Consider the following 18,011-nt stretch of genomic DNA (forward strand, 5'->3'; position numbering starts at 1 on the left):
CTCTGCATCAGCTCCTGCCCCCCATGGCTTCTGCATCAGCTCCTGCCCCCCATGGCTTCTGCATCAGCTCCTGCCCCCCATGGCCTCTGCATCAGCTCCTGCCTCCAGGTTCCTGCCCTGTGTGGGCTCTCATCCTGACTTCCTTTGATGATGAACAGCAATATGGAAGTGTAAGCCAAATAAACCCTTTCCTCCCTAACTTGCTTTTCTGGTCATGGTGTTTCATCTCAGCAAGAGAAACCCTAACTAAGATACTTAGATTACAGGGATTTGAAAATCTGAATTTACTTAGAAATGATCATGCTTCAAATTAACAGGGGCTAAGAGCAGACTAAAGGGAGCTGAGGAAGGAGGCTTTGTGGAGATCCATTCTTATGGTACTGATTCTTAATACATTAAAATTATATGAAAATTTATGGTTTACATTAGGACAGATGGGGGTGAGGGTAGGGGTGGGAGGGTAGGGGCTAGGTCGCTGCAACAAAAACAAGACAGGGGAGGGTTGCCTAATGAGTGACTTATAAAGGGACATTAGCAGACCCCTTCCTGAGTGACCTTGTGTCTCCCCCAATCTTCTTGAGGGACAGCCACTCCACTTATTATTGGGAACCTTAGGGGATCTGGCCTGCAGCACTTGCAGCCATTCACTGAGGGAAAGCTCAAAGACACTGACCTGGTGTTCGAATGTCTGTGAGCTCTCTTATTAGCTGCCACAAAGCCACCAGGGCCTCGGGCTGTGACTGTGCAGGGTGATTTCCCAAGGGGTTTTGGGACACCACACAGGTGGCACTGGCGAGCATCGTCTCACATCCCTTTGTTCTCTGTCATTCTGACAGGGCCCCCATTATGGGCCTCTTCTCTTGCCTCAACTCAATTTGAGAGGCAGCACTCCATTTAAGATTTTCTTATTGAAGTCACCAATCATAATATTGTAAAAAGAAGTATACATGTGAAAATATTTTTTTTTTTACCAAAGGTTATTTTTGTTCTTGATTTGGTGCTATATTTTAAACTCATTTTGAAATGTTTACTCTGAATAGGAGGCCATAAAGTAATACTCAGATAACCAATCGAGGAATCCAAGAGTGTTACTCCTGAGGAACAAGTCGCATAGCTGAAATCCCTTGAACAATAGTGCATGCTGGACTGCTGTAGGCTTGTGTGAACACCTTTGCCATTTTGCCCCACACTCACAGTACAACCACATACTTCCCTCTCATGACTGGATGGGTGTGAGGGCAAGACTCGGCAATCTGAGTTGCCAGGTTATTAACTGAGGCTTGGCAAACTGAATTAATTCTCCCAAATCCTTGGTGCATGGGAGGCAGGTGTGTCCTTGGACATCCCATGGCTCAGGTGTGATGTGCTAACCTGTAGGCCTCTCCTGTGGAGGTAGCAGTGGTAGGTAAACTCTGTGCTACTAAAGTGGATGTGGCCCAGCAAGGGTGCTGGGAATACACTGCTGATCTCTGCCCAGGGTGTGGACTCCTCCCTCTCAGCAGGCCTAGCAACAGTGCTGAAGGCTGAGGTGCCTCCATATTCAGAGCTACTACAAGTGCAGCACTGAGCCAGGGCCCTATGCCTGCACTCCAGGAAATCGAGCACACATTCAGTTCATAGGAAACTTTAAGCAATCGCTTATGCAAGAATTTTTCTTCATGAGACACTAAAAAGGAACTATAAACTTAAAAATTAGTAAAATAAATGACAGCACTGAAAGATTTCTATTTTGATTTGTTTTGTTTTGGATTTGAAATGTGGTAAGTGACTAATTAAAGCAGCTTCTCTGTTATGTGTTCAAAGCCATTGAGACATATACTGGCTCTACAATGTGCTTTAAAAACAACTTTCAACTAGTGTAACCAACAGAAGCCCCTTCCTCACAATGCCCTGTGTGATAATACGAAGGGTCGATATTCATCCCAGTACTATATTCTGAGGATACTAGATAGACAAATTTATAGACATGCCGACAATAAAGATTGTCTCCACGTGGTAAAGGTTTCCTAACTGCAATAAATATGAGCAACAGTTAGTAGAAAATGTTTTCTTGTAATTTGTCAACTCTATTCCTGTCTTCAGTGTTTTTTTTTTTAAAGAATTATTTATGTATTTAAAAGTATACAGTAGTAGCTGTCTTGAGACACACCAGAAGAGGGTGTTAGATCCCGATACAGATGGTTGTGAGCCACCATGTGGTGGCTGGGAACTGAACTCAGGGGCCTCTAGGAAGAGAAGTCAGTGCTCTTAACCTCTGAGCCAACTCTCCAGGCCCCAGTTTTCACCCTTTCAACAATGGTTTGCAGTTATGCCATTTGAAAAAACTGAAAAATTTTGAAAAACAGTTTGACCTTGGAAGGTTCATTAAGGAGCAGAAAAGACAGATGTATACACCCATTTGAATGTAGAGTGAAGAGTTGGTAAGGATTTAGTTCTTAGTTAATAGATGCCTGTGTAATTATTAAAACAGGCTGCTTGTTCCACAGTGAGAACAAAGGAAACCTGAATCAAAGGAAAGCTAGAACTAAAACCAGCTTGAGTAGGTGCTGAGGAAAGGAACTGGGCCTGCCCATCTAGTGGTATACCACCTTCTTTCCATCCTGAACTAATTCATCGTGCAAGTATAAATTACCCAGCCTCTAGAACCCGCCTCCTCCATGTATGCAAGCAGCACTTACTGAGTGCTGAACTCTGTGCCAGTCTCAGAAAAGTAAACCAGCGTCACTGAAGTGCTATCACTCGGACCCTGTGACGGAGGTGTAAGCACTGTCATGGAGGTGTAAGCAGCGGCACTTAGGGCCCTGGCTCTGACGTGGCTGCTGCATGGTAACAATTGCTTCCCATTTGCCTTGGCTTTGACGCTAAGAATTCAGAGCCTGTTGCCTATTATCCCCGCACATTACCCAAACAGCCTTCATTCCCTATCTCACGTCAGGACAGGGAACAGCAATTCTCAAAGCATCGCATTCAAGTTAATGCTTGCTGCACAGAGAAAGGAAACAGAAAAAAAGAAAAATGACAGAACACCCCAGACCCAGGACAAACTGTACCTTACGAGCCGTGTCAACTGTGGCTTCTCATATGCTACTCCTGTCCTTACCCATTTCTTGGTAAATGTGGGAAATATGTGGAATCTCTGTTTACGAAGCCTGCCCTAGGATGTTCTGTTCTTGATGATAAACAACTGTCTATAGCCATTTATTGTAAGAAAGTAATCTAGAGCAAATATGATTATATCAGTACTTAGTATGGGTCTAAATATGTAGCAGTAAACAGGGGGTTCAAAGGCTACTCTGATAAGATCGAACACACCGCGTAGATTCGTTCTCATTTTGACACTGGTGGACACGTACAGAGACTGAGCACATCATGCTGCCCCTGTCTCTACGAGGCAGCACTCACTGCGCTTTGAGAAGCAGAACATTTTTCCAAGAACAGGTGGAAAAGAATAGTACATGGAACAAAAGGTTTTAAGAACACATTGACGAACATGTGGTAGATGTCCTGTTGAGAAATGAACCACCATTAAGTATTAAATAAGAAAGCGAGCCGTGTTCTGGCCGGCCACGGTGGGACGGGTGAGGCCTGTACCTGAATCTAGTTGGAGAATGCTTCTCTGATAAGCCGAGCAATGGCTCCTGGAATGACTAACTCAGAGAGGGTAATAGGATCAGAATGAGACAGGAATGTGAGGGAGCCCGAGGCCTTTGTTCCCGTGCCAGGAGAATGAATGGTGGAGGTTTTGGTGACATCATCTGTTCACGGGAATCAATACAGGCAGATGTCAGATTGAAGATCAAGTTTTTGTGAGATGGGTTAAAATAACCCAGTCATTATCTGATGCGCATATTAACAAAATATATTAAAATATCCACTAGCTTCTTAATATTTTAGGCATATTTTGTTTGCAAGTATTTTAAAAATTATTACATAAAACATCAGCAAGAAGTTTGAGTAAAACTCTAAATCAGATTTTCTTCTCTTGCGTGTATTTGAAGATTCAAAGGCTAAAAGCCAACAATGCCAACGTTTCCCAGGACAGGTGACATTGATCTTCACCATTCTGAGTTCAATACAAATGGGTTACGAGGAGTGCCAAGGGAATGGGCCTCGCTTTCCTGATGGAATGAAGCCTTGTGTCCTGATTTCAATGAGCAGTTGATATATGTTCCAAGGGACATCACCGAAACCCTACAGTCTCTGAACCTGTTAAAATCAGTGACCTGATAGGGGGTTACCCCGGAAGAAATTAAGGATCAAGATGTGTGAAAATAGTTATAACCAAGTCCATTATTGACTGTACTAGAATGGTGTCTTCTCTTCAGTAGGTTTAACTGTGATCTTGACACATGGATGGGTGTGTCTCCATGGAGACACATGGAGGCTGAGTCTCCATCCAACCATCTTAACTCAGGATCTGTACTCTACTGGGTCTGCAGTGAATAAGTATGTACATTAAAGGGTGACAGGAAGGGATGCAAAGCTTCTGAGTCCCTGGCCTTAGAGTCTTCTGGTCACCCTCCTTATCCCCCCGTTGTCCATTGTCACTTCTGTAACAAAGGCAGAGAGAACACAGGACTTCAAGGCTAGGCTAAGAGGCCTTCTCTGGGGTTACTTCCTTTTTCAATCCTACAAAGACTGGTGCCGGCAGATTTGACACCATTAAACACAAATATACCACTTGAAATTCTTTACAAGTTTATGCTTGGGAACTGATAAGCTAGGAAGAAGCCCAGCAATGGAAACAAAAGGTAAATGATGTGAACTGGTGTCAGGCTACTTCGACCACTGGCTGGCTGACGGGCTGATGGGCTAACTAATCAACCACTGGCTGGCTGACGGGCTGATGGGCTAACTCACAAGTATGTAGCTTACCCCATCGCTCACGGCTGCGCTTGAGGCAAGCAGCCTGATGCTTGGGAGCCACACATGGGCAGACACTGGTCCTTACCTGCTTGTACTCGGATTCTCTTCCAACCAGCACCTGCAGAATGTAGTTCACAGGGTCGCCTTTCATCGGTGGTACCGTCTCCCAGAAGATTTCACAGGAATTTCCTTCTAACTGTGTCACTCGAGGTGCTGCAACACCAAACCACACACTCATGCTCAGAATCCAAACTCTGCATCAGCAGTCTGTACTCTAACACTGTTAATGAGACCCAGGGAGAGCACGACAGGCTCCAGCCTGAGAGGGAACTTTACTTGTCCAGCTTCCCGTTAACCCTGCTCAGTAACCATCAAGAAAGGCCCAGAAAACCCATTCATTCTATTCATGGCTCATCTTCTCACTAGCTCATTAACGAGTAGGTAGCTTGGGTCACAGATCACTCATCCATCCACCCACCCACCTACCACCCACCCATCCACCCACCCATCCACCCACTACCCACCCATCCACCCACCTACCCATCCATGTATCCACCCATCTACCCACCCGTTCGTCTGTCCGTTCACCCACCCACCCAACCATACACCCACCTACCCATCCATCTATCCACCTACCCACCCATGTGTCTGTTCATCTATCTATATGTCCATCCATCCACCCACCCACCCACCCACCCATCCATCTCCTAAGGTTGCTGATCATCTTCCACAAGGTTTAGGGCACTTTCCATATACTAGGTACTTTCTGGGTGTGGAAATAAAGATCAAGTCTGTTTCCAAGGATGCTAACACAATGGTAAAAGGAGAAGAAAATACAATACAGGATGGTCAGGGCAGGAAACTGAACATGTGACTGGCTAACACAGGAGGCACCAAGACCCAGACAACAGGCAGCACCGAGGGTTTAAAAATGTCACCCTGCACTGATATCTTAGCTTACTCATCTATTGGCTCTGGCTCTCATATCTGAAGCTAAATTAGTCTGTAGTTTGTACTTAAAATCAATTCCCTCCCCCATGTGTGTGGCCTGGAGATCAAACCTGTGTCAGGCAAGCACTCTGCCAGTGAGCTGCATCCTGGGCCATTAAAACGCTACACATTGTAAGAAGGAATTTCTCACAGGCTATGTCCGATTTACAGCCTAGATCAAGAGCTCCTATTTTTCTGTTTCGTACCTAGGATGTCCATTTCCTCTCTTCTAACCCACTTCAACTTTAATTTCTAATCATATGCAGTTATTTTAAAGGCAGCCATTTCTACTTGCCGTTCTGTAAGACATGGTATTATTTCCAAAAAACAAAACTTTTTTTTTTTTTGAAAAAGAGCCTATATTGGAATTACTCAGCTAAAACTACAAGCAATTTATGGAAAACTAAATAAGGAATCTCACCAGACTAAGCAGATCTCCAGCAGAAGCAGCAATTTCCTGACTGTAGGAGCCAGAGCCTGGTCATGTGTTTGAGGACCCTGCCCCCATCAGGCAAAAGCACTATGAATCCCTGTGCTACTCAAGCTTCTGTAGAGTGACTCTTGCTAAAGATCACTCTGAGAGTTAAACTTAGCTCTCCCAATGTCAAACAGATGCAAGGCTGGCGGCAGCAGCCTGCAGAACACCTGCTAGGCACCCCCTCTCCCCAATAAAGCACAGCACACTCAGGTTCTCTCCTCTAAAGCCTGGAGGTAAAGGTGCATCCAAGGGCTGGGAATTTACTGCTAACACAGCACATGTCACACAGAGAAGTGGCTAAGGTGCCTCTGGGGCAGAGGAGCAGGATGAAGGCACATCTTGAAGTAGCCCTGGAATGAGCTACTCCAAACCTGGCAGATATGGAGCCAGACAGGACCTATGTTTTGGTGACCCATTATTTCCTGTAACTGACACTATGCTCTGGACATAGGGGGCCTCAACTACTTCATATGGAAGCTGCCCTTAGGGTAAACACAGAGGACCTTCTCCATACTGAGTTACAGCCCCCTGCCCAACACACACACACATACACACACACACACACACACACACACACACACACACACACACACACCATACCCCACATCAACAGCAGGATCATTTTGGGCACTGGCTGGATAAGACAATGCTGCTTTGTCTGAGGAGAAGTTCCAGGGACCTGTGTGAGAGTATGGCTTCTAAGTGGAGAAGACTCAGGAGCACAAGTGCAAGCTTCTGTCACTACCAGCCCCACCATGCACGTCTGAGGCCTGCCTAGCTCTGTGACTATAGACATGGCAGGCTTAGAGGGCTGGCCCCAGAAAGAGTGGCTCTGGAGACCCTCCTTGATTTAAATATCTGTTGCTCTGAGGCTTCTGCAGGACCTGAGTCCTCTAAAAGAAAACCGGGAGGCCTTGAAAACTTCGGGAGGGACTTGGATGGCTGCTGCCATGGGTTTCCAACAGCGTCCTCCATGGGAAGGGTGTGCCCCCATAGGGCAGTGCTAATGTTGCCCGAATTGGCCTCTAATTTCCAGGCACTGAAGCCAGCCAGAGATGAATGCCACCCTCCGAGTGCCGTTAGGGAAGGAGACATGGGAGCCAGTTTGACAGTCTATCTTAAAGCAGACCCTACTCACTGCTAACACAGAAGTCGCTGCTCCTATCAGCTCTTTTGTCTATTATACTTGGGGATGAGGATATCTTATTACTATAATTTTTTTATAACAAACATTTATATAGAATACAATGGCCCATATCTGGCATTTATTCCAGATAGCCTACTACCCAGTTTTCCTTTTTGAGAAATTTTGATTTCATCTTGCTATTAGAAGTATGAGAGCTGCATTTATGGTGAGAACTGGGTTTCTTCTTGTAGACTTAGTGCATCTTCACTCCCCCTGGGCCATGCAGCAGGGTCTGTTTCTACACACCTTTGAGGGTGGGAGGGACGCTTTTGGTTGTGCTGAAGGTGTAGGTTTCTGAGAAAGGCCCCTCCCCTGCCTCGCTCGTTGCCTGGATCCTGAAGGAGTAGCAGGTAAACTCTGTCAGTCTCTGGACCTTGTAGGTGTGGCTGGGTCCTCGGTAGATTGAGATAAACCTAGGGAGAAAGGAGCAGAATCCATTAACCGTCTGAGTTTCTCTTGGTGATAAATTATGACGTAAACTCGAAGAAATATTGGGGCTAACTTGATGAGTGCTTCCTGCCATCTGAAGTACCCAGTTGCTATGTTATGTTGTTCAAGGACTACTCCTTGAGAGTACAGAGTTCTGGAGGGCAGCGACAACTCCGTGGACGTGGGAGGGTGGGGTAGTGAGATACAGATAGACTGAAGAGAAAACCCATCAGTCTACATCACTGTATAGCGTCCAGGCCCTCTAAAACCTTAGTAACTGAGTTCTTAAGCCCTGGCAGGTCCACTTAATGTTCTGTGTGTTTTGCTTCAGGAGAAAGTGTCTTTTACTGAAGGCCGAACATCGTTAATTTCAAGGAAAGCCAGAGTCCAGGTTGAAACCCACAAATAACCATGGCAACCTGCTTAGCACGCTCGACACATTATTGCTCTAATGAAGACACTCAGCTAATGTAGAGGCAAGCGGCTACTTATTAACTCAGCTCACCTGGGCTAAACTCGCCAGCGGGAGTAATTGCCCTTAATTGTATCACAGATGGAAGTCATGGCTTAAAAAGTGATGCTCTTAAATCTCTATTATGGTGCCAGCAAATTCAGCTTTTAAGAGTTTAGAGAACTGTTTCCAGCCCTGCCATACTCCAAGGACAGCATTGCCCTTAGACAATAGGTTTGATTCATATTTGTGCCAATGTTCAATTATATACCTAGGCCGAGGCACTCAAACCCACTTAGAAATTTACTGAGGCAAATGTAGGGATGCGATTTCACACTACGATCCAAACTGAGCAAGCAGCGTGCGGACGATTCTCACGTACATCCAAACGCTGTTTCTACACTTGTCCTGTTTCTTGCGCTCTGTTGTAGCAGTGTACTTAACTGGCGCTCCAACTTATAAAAAAGCATTGCCGAAATGGCTAATGGTGATGGCAGATGGACAAATGTGTCGCTAGCCAATTTCTCTACTGACTTAGGTTCTGAGACAGCGCTGCCCACATGTATGAGAAGAGCTGAATTAGTGGAGAAGAAGTGACTTCAGAGTGAGGAGATTTTTGAAGCTCTGAGCCTGGAGTGCTGCAGGTATGATGTTGAAGCATCTTGCTGGCATTGATGGCAGAATCTGGGTGCCATAAGAGGCCAGCTGGGGACATCGGGCCCCTGGGATAGGAAGCTGAGATCTGGTTCCACAAATCGTAGTAGAAGCCGAGAATGTCAGGAGAGAGGCTAACGCTCCCTCTTCATAACTCCAAACCCAACATACTTCTGGCCACACGTCTGGCCGGCCTTGATCAGCACATTGTCTCCTCTGGCATCGAGACATCTCAGTGGGCTTGGTTCAGTGAAAGCCACTGCCGCGTCTGGTCTCTATCCCCACAGAGGGTAAGGGAGCAGGAGGCTTCTCCTTCTTAGTTTTAAACTGTATATGAAAATGGGTGGACTAGGTGGCAACTAGTTCCTATGGTGTGCATTTAGCAAGCTACAGAGCAGTTCGTGAGGGGAGGCAAAAATGGTGGACACGGCCCAGGCTTGCCCGAGTGAAGTGGGGATAGCCTGGCAGGGGGAACAAAAATGCCAAGGGTTCAGGGCAAAACAGCCCAACATCAACAGTATTAGTGTCACACACAAGGGCCAACTAAAGAAGGAAATGTGTCCTGTACCCTGGGGATGTGAGTCATGAGAGGGACACACAGGTCTAAGGTCAGGAGGCCAGATTAACGAAGCAAGATGTAGCGGCCAATGCTTTCTGAGAACTTTCCTCCTTCTCAGTAGGGGAGGTACAGTCACATGGAGATGTCACAGCCACATACAGCAGGCCTGTGTGTTCATGGAAAGTCCCCACTTCCCTCAGTCCACACTGCAGTCCATAAGTTTCTTACTCTCAAAAGAGAAAGAGGTGGGCACAAGGGACTGCGGAGGGGACTGTGGTGGAGGGGACTGTGGTGTATGGTGTGAGGAAGACCCGTGGCAAAAGAACTTGGTACGTGTATTTGTTCATGTCTGGTATCACATTCCTTTACTATTTTCAACAATTAAACTCATCAAACAAAGGCATTCTAGTTCACATCTGCATCAAAACAGAAATCAGAAAATGAACTCATTATAAAGTCCTACCTCTCAATTTTGATTTTTGAAAATATGATATTCCTATGATAACAGCCAATGATACTTTTTAAGGGTTTAATTTGAAAACTGTAAGGGGTAAATGGCTTTATTTCTCTAAGATCTAGGACTTGAGAGAACCAGTTAGTATAGGCTGAGAACTGGTCCCGTGGGCTATGACACACTAGCCAGTTGTGTAGGCTCTCTGTGCCCCAGTTTCTCGTTTGCATAAGGCAAGAGGAACCTACAGAGCTACTGTGGGGCTTGAGGGAGTCTGGAAAGTATTGAAGCTGGCTATGCTATGAAATAATCAGTCCATCCGTATTAGTCATCACTGTGTGTGCTCCTGTGCATGTGCCACCTCCGCGTGCCAGAGGCCAGCTTTTGGTGCCTTCTGCTGCTTTCAATAAAAAACTGGCTATGTGGGAGGAGAGGAAACTCTGGGCCAGGACACTGTACTAGCCTCAGAGATGACTATGAGGCTTCATCAGCAATGCTGTAATCGTCCTCATGCTTTGGTCTGCCAGGTAATGTGGGCAGGGGCACTGTAACACTGTGGTAGCATTCAACTTGAGCAGCCATATTGAATGCCTGACACGCACGGGGCCTCAGGTAAGTAACTCACTCAGATCCTGAATGTCCTTCCTGCAATACAACAGCTACATGGTAACACATGTGTGTGGGACTTGCAGTTGCCAGTGTCCCAGGGACTTAAAGACAGCTCATCAATCTGTGCTCAGGGCAATGGGGTGCCTCTGTGAGAGTGTACTGGTGAATATATGTCCTCATTTATTGTCCAAACTTAGGGATCTGTGAGAACAGTGAGAGTGAACCCAAAGTTGACCTAGACCTCCTTGTGGCCTGCCAACTGTAACCATCCAGTGGGCTGAAAACGGAGAGGCTCAGATGTGGGGAAGGAGTCCAGGGACATCTCTGCACCTTCTCAATTTTATAGGGAACCTAAACAGTCTTACAAATACAGACTACAAAAAAGTACTCTGAGAAAGCTCTCCATTTCTGTGACTATAAAACATGTTTGTGTATTCTGTTTGTTACAGTCCTCCAGAGATACAGGGAGGGAGAACGATAGTCCCAGGAGCACAGAGACACGCAGAAACCTCAGCCTGAGCACAGAACTGGTGACCTTCGCCATGGATTTTAACAAGTCAGACAAGAAGCTCAACTTCTAAACAGTCCTAAAAATTGTGTTTACTTGACAGGAATTCTTACACAATCTAAATGAAAGAATCAGAAAACTCCAGGACAGAAAACACACTGTGAAGACAAACCAGCAGACTCCAAACAATCTCAGGAAAGCCCTGGAGAGCCAAACTCTTTAGCTGGTGTCTAGACTTGAACATTCATTGTGAGAGGGATATGCTTGCATCAAGTAAAACTGATGGAATAAATTCAGTCATATTACATACTTATGTATTCTTTTACTTTAAATCATTGGTGGGCAAAAGAAAATCATGTAGAAATAGTTTACTTTAAAATACTTTCTTAAAACAATATTCCTTTGAAAGAACTATCCAAGAATTCGCTGAATAACTTCGATCTTACATTCGTTGTAGAAAACAAGACTTAGTGTTAAGGGTTTTGTTTGTATTGAGCCTTGCTGCTCCTGTAATCTTTAAGCTAACTACAGTTCATGGATATTAACCACGCAGCATGAGTAACCTGCTGACCTAACGTGGCCTGTAGTTCACAAAAGGCCTTAGTGGTACCCTTCAAAACATGGTTCACAGCAGCGACAGCTGGTCACAGGTCAGGTACAGCTGTATGATTAACACTGGATCATCATCTTTCCCCTTTCCTTCCTTTTCCTGGGCTCCATGAAAGGAGGGAGGGAGGGTGAGTGTGTATATGTGTGTGTGTGTGTGTGTGTGTGTGTGTGTGTACGTGTGCGCGCTTCCTATGTCACTCAAGTGGTGTTTGGAAATAGAATATATTAAAAACATGGACAGCAAATGCCATGTTGTTGTGCCAGGAACACAGAGTCCTACCACTCTGTAGAAGCAGGTGGTCACAGATGGCACTGCGTAGGGACACCCAGGCAGGGGATCCACTTTCTACACTGATGCTGACATCAGCGAGCACCCATGTTTATATAAACAGTGCTAGAAGCTACTTCCAGAGGGCTGGGGGTGGGGGGAAGAAAGGGTTAATTAGCCTCCTGCCTCTATTCCAGGTTGTGTACTGTCTTTCGACTTATGAATTAAATAGGCTGTAACAATTTTCTTGGTTAATGAATTGGACTTTCATACTTCCCCACAAAAAGAAATAAAATTTCATTACACTTAATGGTGTCAATTTAACTTTTTTTCAGATTTATTTATGTTTGCCCATATGAATGAATGTGCAACAGACTCCAGAAGAGGGCACCAGATCCTCTGGAACTGGAACTATAATGGTTATAACCTGCTGTACGGGTGCGGAAACCAAACCTGGGTCCTCCGGAAGAGGAGCCAGTACTTTTAACTGAAGAGCCATCGTTTTAGCCTTGGTGCTAACTAACTTTTTATAAGTAAAGGAATGAATGAACAGAAACCCTATGGTTATATTTTATTGTTGAAGACACATTTTAGACATTGATATATTCCAAGAGAAATTAATTTACATTCATAGGAAGCACTCCCTCACCATTTTTAAGATTGTCCTCTGATGTCCAAAACTTCCCAGATTTCTATAGGTTTCGAATACGTGGATTGAATCTTGCCTCTGAGTATATAAGCACCAGAGTTTTCCAGATGTTTACCATGTCTACTGCAGTGGCCTTGTCTTAATGCACTGATGGTATTGATTTTTATTCTATTTATTTATAAGCTAATTCAGAGGAAAAGCCCATTATCAATTCTACTCTGGGTCCAATTAGATCTCAAGTTAGTCATGTATCATGCTCAGCCTTGATTGTTCCAAGGCATTTTGGCCCGAAGCTGAGCAAGCTATCAATACTAAAAAGTCCCTAAAATATTTTTCCCCTATTAATTTGGGACTGGAGCTCCAGGAATCATTATATGCACTCTGTGTACTGGGAAACTCAGGCAAGAAGCATCCTAGGCATACGTCTCTGGCTTAGGCCAGAGACCTGACATGGGCATCGAGGACGGCAGCTGCCTGTGGGGACTGAAGGAAGTGCACATAAGCGTTTACTCAGCAAGGACGATCGCTCAGACCAGAGATATGAAGGAAAGGAATGCTGAGAACACAGACTGAGCTCTGAACCTCACAGCCAATCACTTAACTAACGATGCATTTTGAGAACGGAAGCAGGACTTGACCGAGCAACAGAGAAACACTGGGGCAGTTCATCTGGTGCTCTATCCCTCCTTGCCCCCTTAGTTCCTGACCATGCATTCTTCTGGAGTTTAAAGAAACCCTGGAGCCATAAAGAGACAGGTGTTTTGTTTTATTTTGAGTACAAGTCAATAGGCAGTAACATTGGAAACATCACAAAGCTCCCAGCACCCCCAGAGGCTTGCGGGGAAAGTGTCAGAGGTACAAGGCTGACGAGGGAGAGCAAGCAGTGATTACTCTTTCCATTAGATACCTCTTCCCCTGCCCACTCTGGATCCTTGCTTTGAAAAACACTGACTGGCTGACCAAAACCCTGAGCAACAAATTAACCATAAGCACATTCCTGGAATTTACGGTCCTCCTGCTTCCAAACCGTGCACAATTACCAAGAACACAGCTGGGTGGGGGCTGGGCTCAACATCAGCTCCAATTTCATTAGAACCAGCAACATTTCATTCCAGAAACACAGACAAATACATCTCTGAATTGTCAGTACAGCGCTATGACCTGGAGCCTACGAGCCACCCCGCCTCTCTAATGTGGGTATTAGGTTAACTTGGCTTCATGAGAATGTTTACTTAGGGTGGGTATTTTTCTTGCATAGCATGAGAACCAGAACCATTCAGATCTTCTGTGTTGGATCTGTTAAGAATAATAGACCTAATCACCGCAAGGCCAAACTAATCTAATTTTCGATTTTCTATTGAAATTAAAATCTCTTGTACTGTCTGTTTGCTGTTTAATGTTAATTCATTTTCTCAGCAAGATCAGCTCTTGCAGATATAGCATGTACCTCATGAGGCCCAGCACACAGTAGTAATTCAAGAAAACAAACTGCTAGTTGAATAATCATAATTCAAACACTAGACGTAGACTTAGTCCTCTAGACATGAAGCTGCTGTAAGGCTGTTTCATGACTATGGACCAGGAATCTTGCAGACCAAAGGCTGAATACACAGGAAGTACATGTCCTAAGAGGCTGAGAGGAAACCAACATTTAACACAGGAAGTCAGGTGAGCTGCCTGAATTCTTGACGAATTTACTATGAGGCAAGGATTTGATCCAAGCTGACTTTCAGGATTTCTTCTGTTTACAAGAAAGGGAAGGAGGGGAAGGAGGGAGGGTGGGAGGGAGAGAGGGAAGGGGGCAGAGCAGATATACCAGCATAATTCACTTTTCATCAAAGAATTAAATGTAAAGGAAGTTCCTAGTGCCTGGCACTTTGCTTGTTCTCAAGACACACAATTTTCCTACACAAAGCTTAAAAAAATAGTTTTGAATCCCTAGGTCATTTCGTGTGTGTGTGTGTGTGTGTGTGTGTGTGTGTGTGTGTGTACGTGCTGGTATAAGTATGGGTGGGCTTATGTGGACGCTGGAAGTCAACACTGGCACTGTCCTCAAAATAGCTGTCAACCTTCTTTCTTAGCCACAGGGCCTGTCACTGGGACCTGATGATGGTAGACTTGTTGGGTAGTGAGCTCAAGGGCTTTCTTGTCTACACCTCCTCAGCACTGCATAAAGCCAAGTGCGGCATACATGCCAAGAATCTCAGCTCTTGGGAGGTTGAGGCAGGAGGATTAGAAGTTTAGGGTCCTTGGCTTCAGAGTGGATTGAAGGTCAACTTGGGATATATGGAACTATCTCAAAGACAAAGAAAGGAAGAAAGGAAGGAAGGAAGTAAGGAAGGAAGGAAAGAAGGAAGAGTGTGACATATTCAAGTTTTCTCCTTGATCGTGAGTCAAGAGTTGAGGTTAAAGGCTTGGATTCAAAGGGCTGTTCATAAGCTCTTGCTTCCAGACACTCAGGAAGGTCATCTTCAAACTTAAGTCAGGCTGTCCTCATACTGTTAAATCCCAGGAAAACTATTCCACAAATAGAATAAGAATGTATTACGCTCAGGACTCACATCACTTTAATAACTTTCTGAGAGCATTGACAAATTTAATTTAGAAAAGATAAATTTGGACTCCAGCTCATAAAATTAAGAAAAAATATTGTTCCTAATGGTCAAATTTCTTAAATAGCCAGTTCTATTTAGGCAAGTGATTTATCTGATGAACAAGGCGAGCCCCAGCATCCCTTTACCCCTTGCTCTCCCCACCCTGCTCCTCTCACAGGAGCAACCATGCACGGACTGCTAGATTCTGCACTATTTTCTGTCTGTCGTGTGTAGGTGTCTCAGGACAGCCACACTCATTTGTACAAATTCTTCTAGAGAATCTCTGCTCCAGGCAGAGGAGCTGCTCTCAATATGATGGGCCACCATCCACACAATTTTCCATATGAAATACCCTTGGGTGGCTGTCTCAACAAGACAGAATTGTAGAAAAACAGGGAGACTTGCTACCCAGGCTCTCCAGGTTCTTGGACAAGTAAGGTGCGAGCATCAACTTTTATTTGCTTTGTATTTTGGGGGAACTAGAAAATATTCCCAAGGGAGGTTGTTTCTGTTTCTAAGAGAAGCTAAGGCCTGGAAGAGAAAGCAGATGCGTGGAATATGCCCAGTGCTGGCTGTCACTCGCATGATGACTCTTGCTGTCGCAGATACTTGTACTTTTTAGTCTTCTGTGACTGAGAACAACCTCCAGGTCGAATAATGATCCAATGAGAACAGATCCAAAGAAATATACTCATCAGGATCGGGGGGTTTTGCATCTAACAGACACTTGATCTCCAGCCAACCTGTCAGGAGCAGCCCCACTGCCTCATGTTCTCAGCCCCATCTCTGGTCCCCAGCAGGACACCTGCTGTCCTGTTTTCTCCACATCTGGTCTTCCTAGGCAGTCAAAGTCAAGCTCTAACCTTGGAGAATTATGACTTGGGTGCTCATGGTCTAAACTCCCATAATACTTTTCTCCCATGGCACAATATTCTAGAATTTTCCATGAGTTGATACCATGTGAGTTTTCCCCCCTTCCTTCCCCTCTTTCTATGAAAATTGTGTTTAATTCCATTCCAATATCAACAAAACAGCTGCAACTCTCCACCTTTAAAAACAAACACTGACACCAAAAGACTTTTTGGCCACTAAGAAGTGGCACTCATGTAAGAAGGTGATTATTTTGTTATGCTGCACCCGAGCGCAGACGAAGTCGAAGACACTACCATCCCTGGGATGAGCTAACTGGGCTGAGTGTGAAGATCCTGCTGTCAGTTTCCACACCAACTCCCACACCCGATCTTGTATCAGGGAGGTTAGTGTTAGCAGCGCCTGAGAATACCTACAACAAACACATCTTGTTTGCTGCACAGAACAGGGCACTGTGCCACACCTAGTGCAGCCTCACAATTCAGGGATTTCCATTGGATGGACTGAGGTGCACACTCTCTTTGAAACACTGTAGAAGTGTGCCGATCTACTTCTTGCTTTCATTAGTCTCAGTGACTACCTTTGATGCAGCCTCAGATTCTCCTTTACCTCAGGGTCCAGCATGTCCTTTGCATGGTTCTCCATCCTTCAGGTCAAGGGCCACTTTTCTTTTCTTCTTTTTTTTTAAATTTATTTTTATTTATTTTTTAAGTCAAATCATAATTTTTACTTATTCACACAGGGGTTATAAATGCAAAAAGGCAGGACATGGGGAAAGGGATGACACTGGAGTGTGGGTGTTCAGGGGGAATACAGACATCTTTCAGAACACGGTATCGGCTGGGTGAAGGTTCATCGGACAGGTCACTATGACTCTGCCTATGATTCACTTGTCCTTATCTAAGTTGGTACTATCCGCTACTCAGGCTTGTAAATTTCCACAAAAGCTGCCTGTTTACATTAGCTTATAGCCATCTGTTTCAATGTTTTTTCACAGAGACCCAAGACTTGGTGTTAGCATACATGTATGACAGGCCTATTGCTGATTTTAGGCCTATGGCTGATTTTAGGCCTTCAGTGTGTAAGCAGGGAAGCCCCTGACATCTCCTCCCTTCTCTAAGTATAGAAGGGCTGTGGCGATTCTAATCTTGTGAAGGTGGGGATAGAGGCCTGACCTCCAGTAATTGAAGGGGACCTTGTAATGGCTCCGGTCCCCCTGTCATTGTCCAGAGAGGCATGAGGAAGGGCCACTTCTCTTAAAGTTGTTACCTGAGGCCGTGCTGTTTCCATGTCTCCCAGAGTCTCAGGGGCATTAACAATGGGTAGGCAGGCTGTATAATGAGACTCAGAATGAAACAGAAAGGCCAAAGGAGACATCCTGGTGTCCTGGATCCTTAAACATCTTTACATGTCTTAGATTTTCTAAGAAGATGAGAGAGGCACTGGAGGTGTCTCTGTGCCCCCTCTGGCACTTGTGTATAGTAGATGCACATGACAGTACTAGCCCCTCGCATTCTCAGGCTCTCCTGGTTTAGTTGTTCTTCCTCAGCCAAGTATCCACTCCGTCCCTAGCTGGTTGTCATAGGCCGTGATACTGTTTCCATGGAGCCCAGTGTATAGCTATGGTACCCTCTCCGTGGTATTTCTCTGATCTTCATCTCCACCAAATGCCAACAGAACTCCCCTGCAGTAAATTCTGATTAACCTCTGCATTCGCAGAGTAGACCAAGATGTGGGGGGAGGACCCCCCCTTTACTGGAACATGATGTGGTAGATGTGGTAATGATATAAGAGGGGCAACCCCCTGTGGTAGCACTGGTTTTGTTTCCATAAACATGCT

The 18,011-nt window shown here is 45.1% G+C and overlaps 1 protein-coding gene across 5 annotated transcripts in view; it reads right to left on the minus strand.

Moving 5' to 3' along the window:
* Positions 1-18,011, minus strand: part of Fndc3b (fibronectin type III domain containing 3B) — a 291,713-nt gene that overhangs the window by 5,465 nt on the left and 268,237 nt on the right. For all 5 annotated transcript variants that reach the window (XM_028763225.1, XM_028763232.1, XM_028763211.1 and 2 more), the window contains 2 exons: positions 7,767-7,933; positions 4,952-5,079 (listed from right to left, as the gene is read on the minus strand). In XM_028763225.1, the coding sequence (XP_028619058.1) occupies positions 4,952-5,079; positions 7,767-7,933 (295 nt within the window). The remainder of the gene's footprint in view (positions 1-4,951; positions 5,080-7,766; positions 7,934-18,011) is intronic.

This window comes from Grammomys surdaster, unplaced genomic scaffold, assembly GCF_004785775.1.
Source record: "Grammomys surdaster isolate TR1022 unplaced genomic scaffold, NIH_TR_1.0 62, whole genome shotgun sequence".
In the NCBI taxonomy this organism is placed as follows: domain Eukaryota; kingdom Metazoa; phylum Chordata; class Mammalia; order Rodentia; family Muridae; genus Grammomys; species Grammomys surdaster.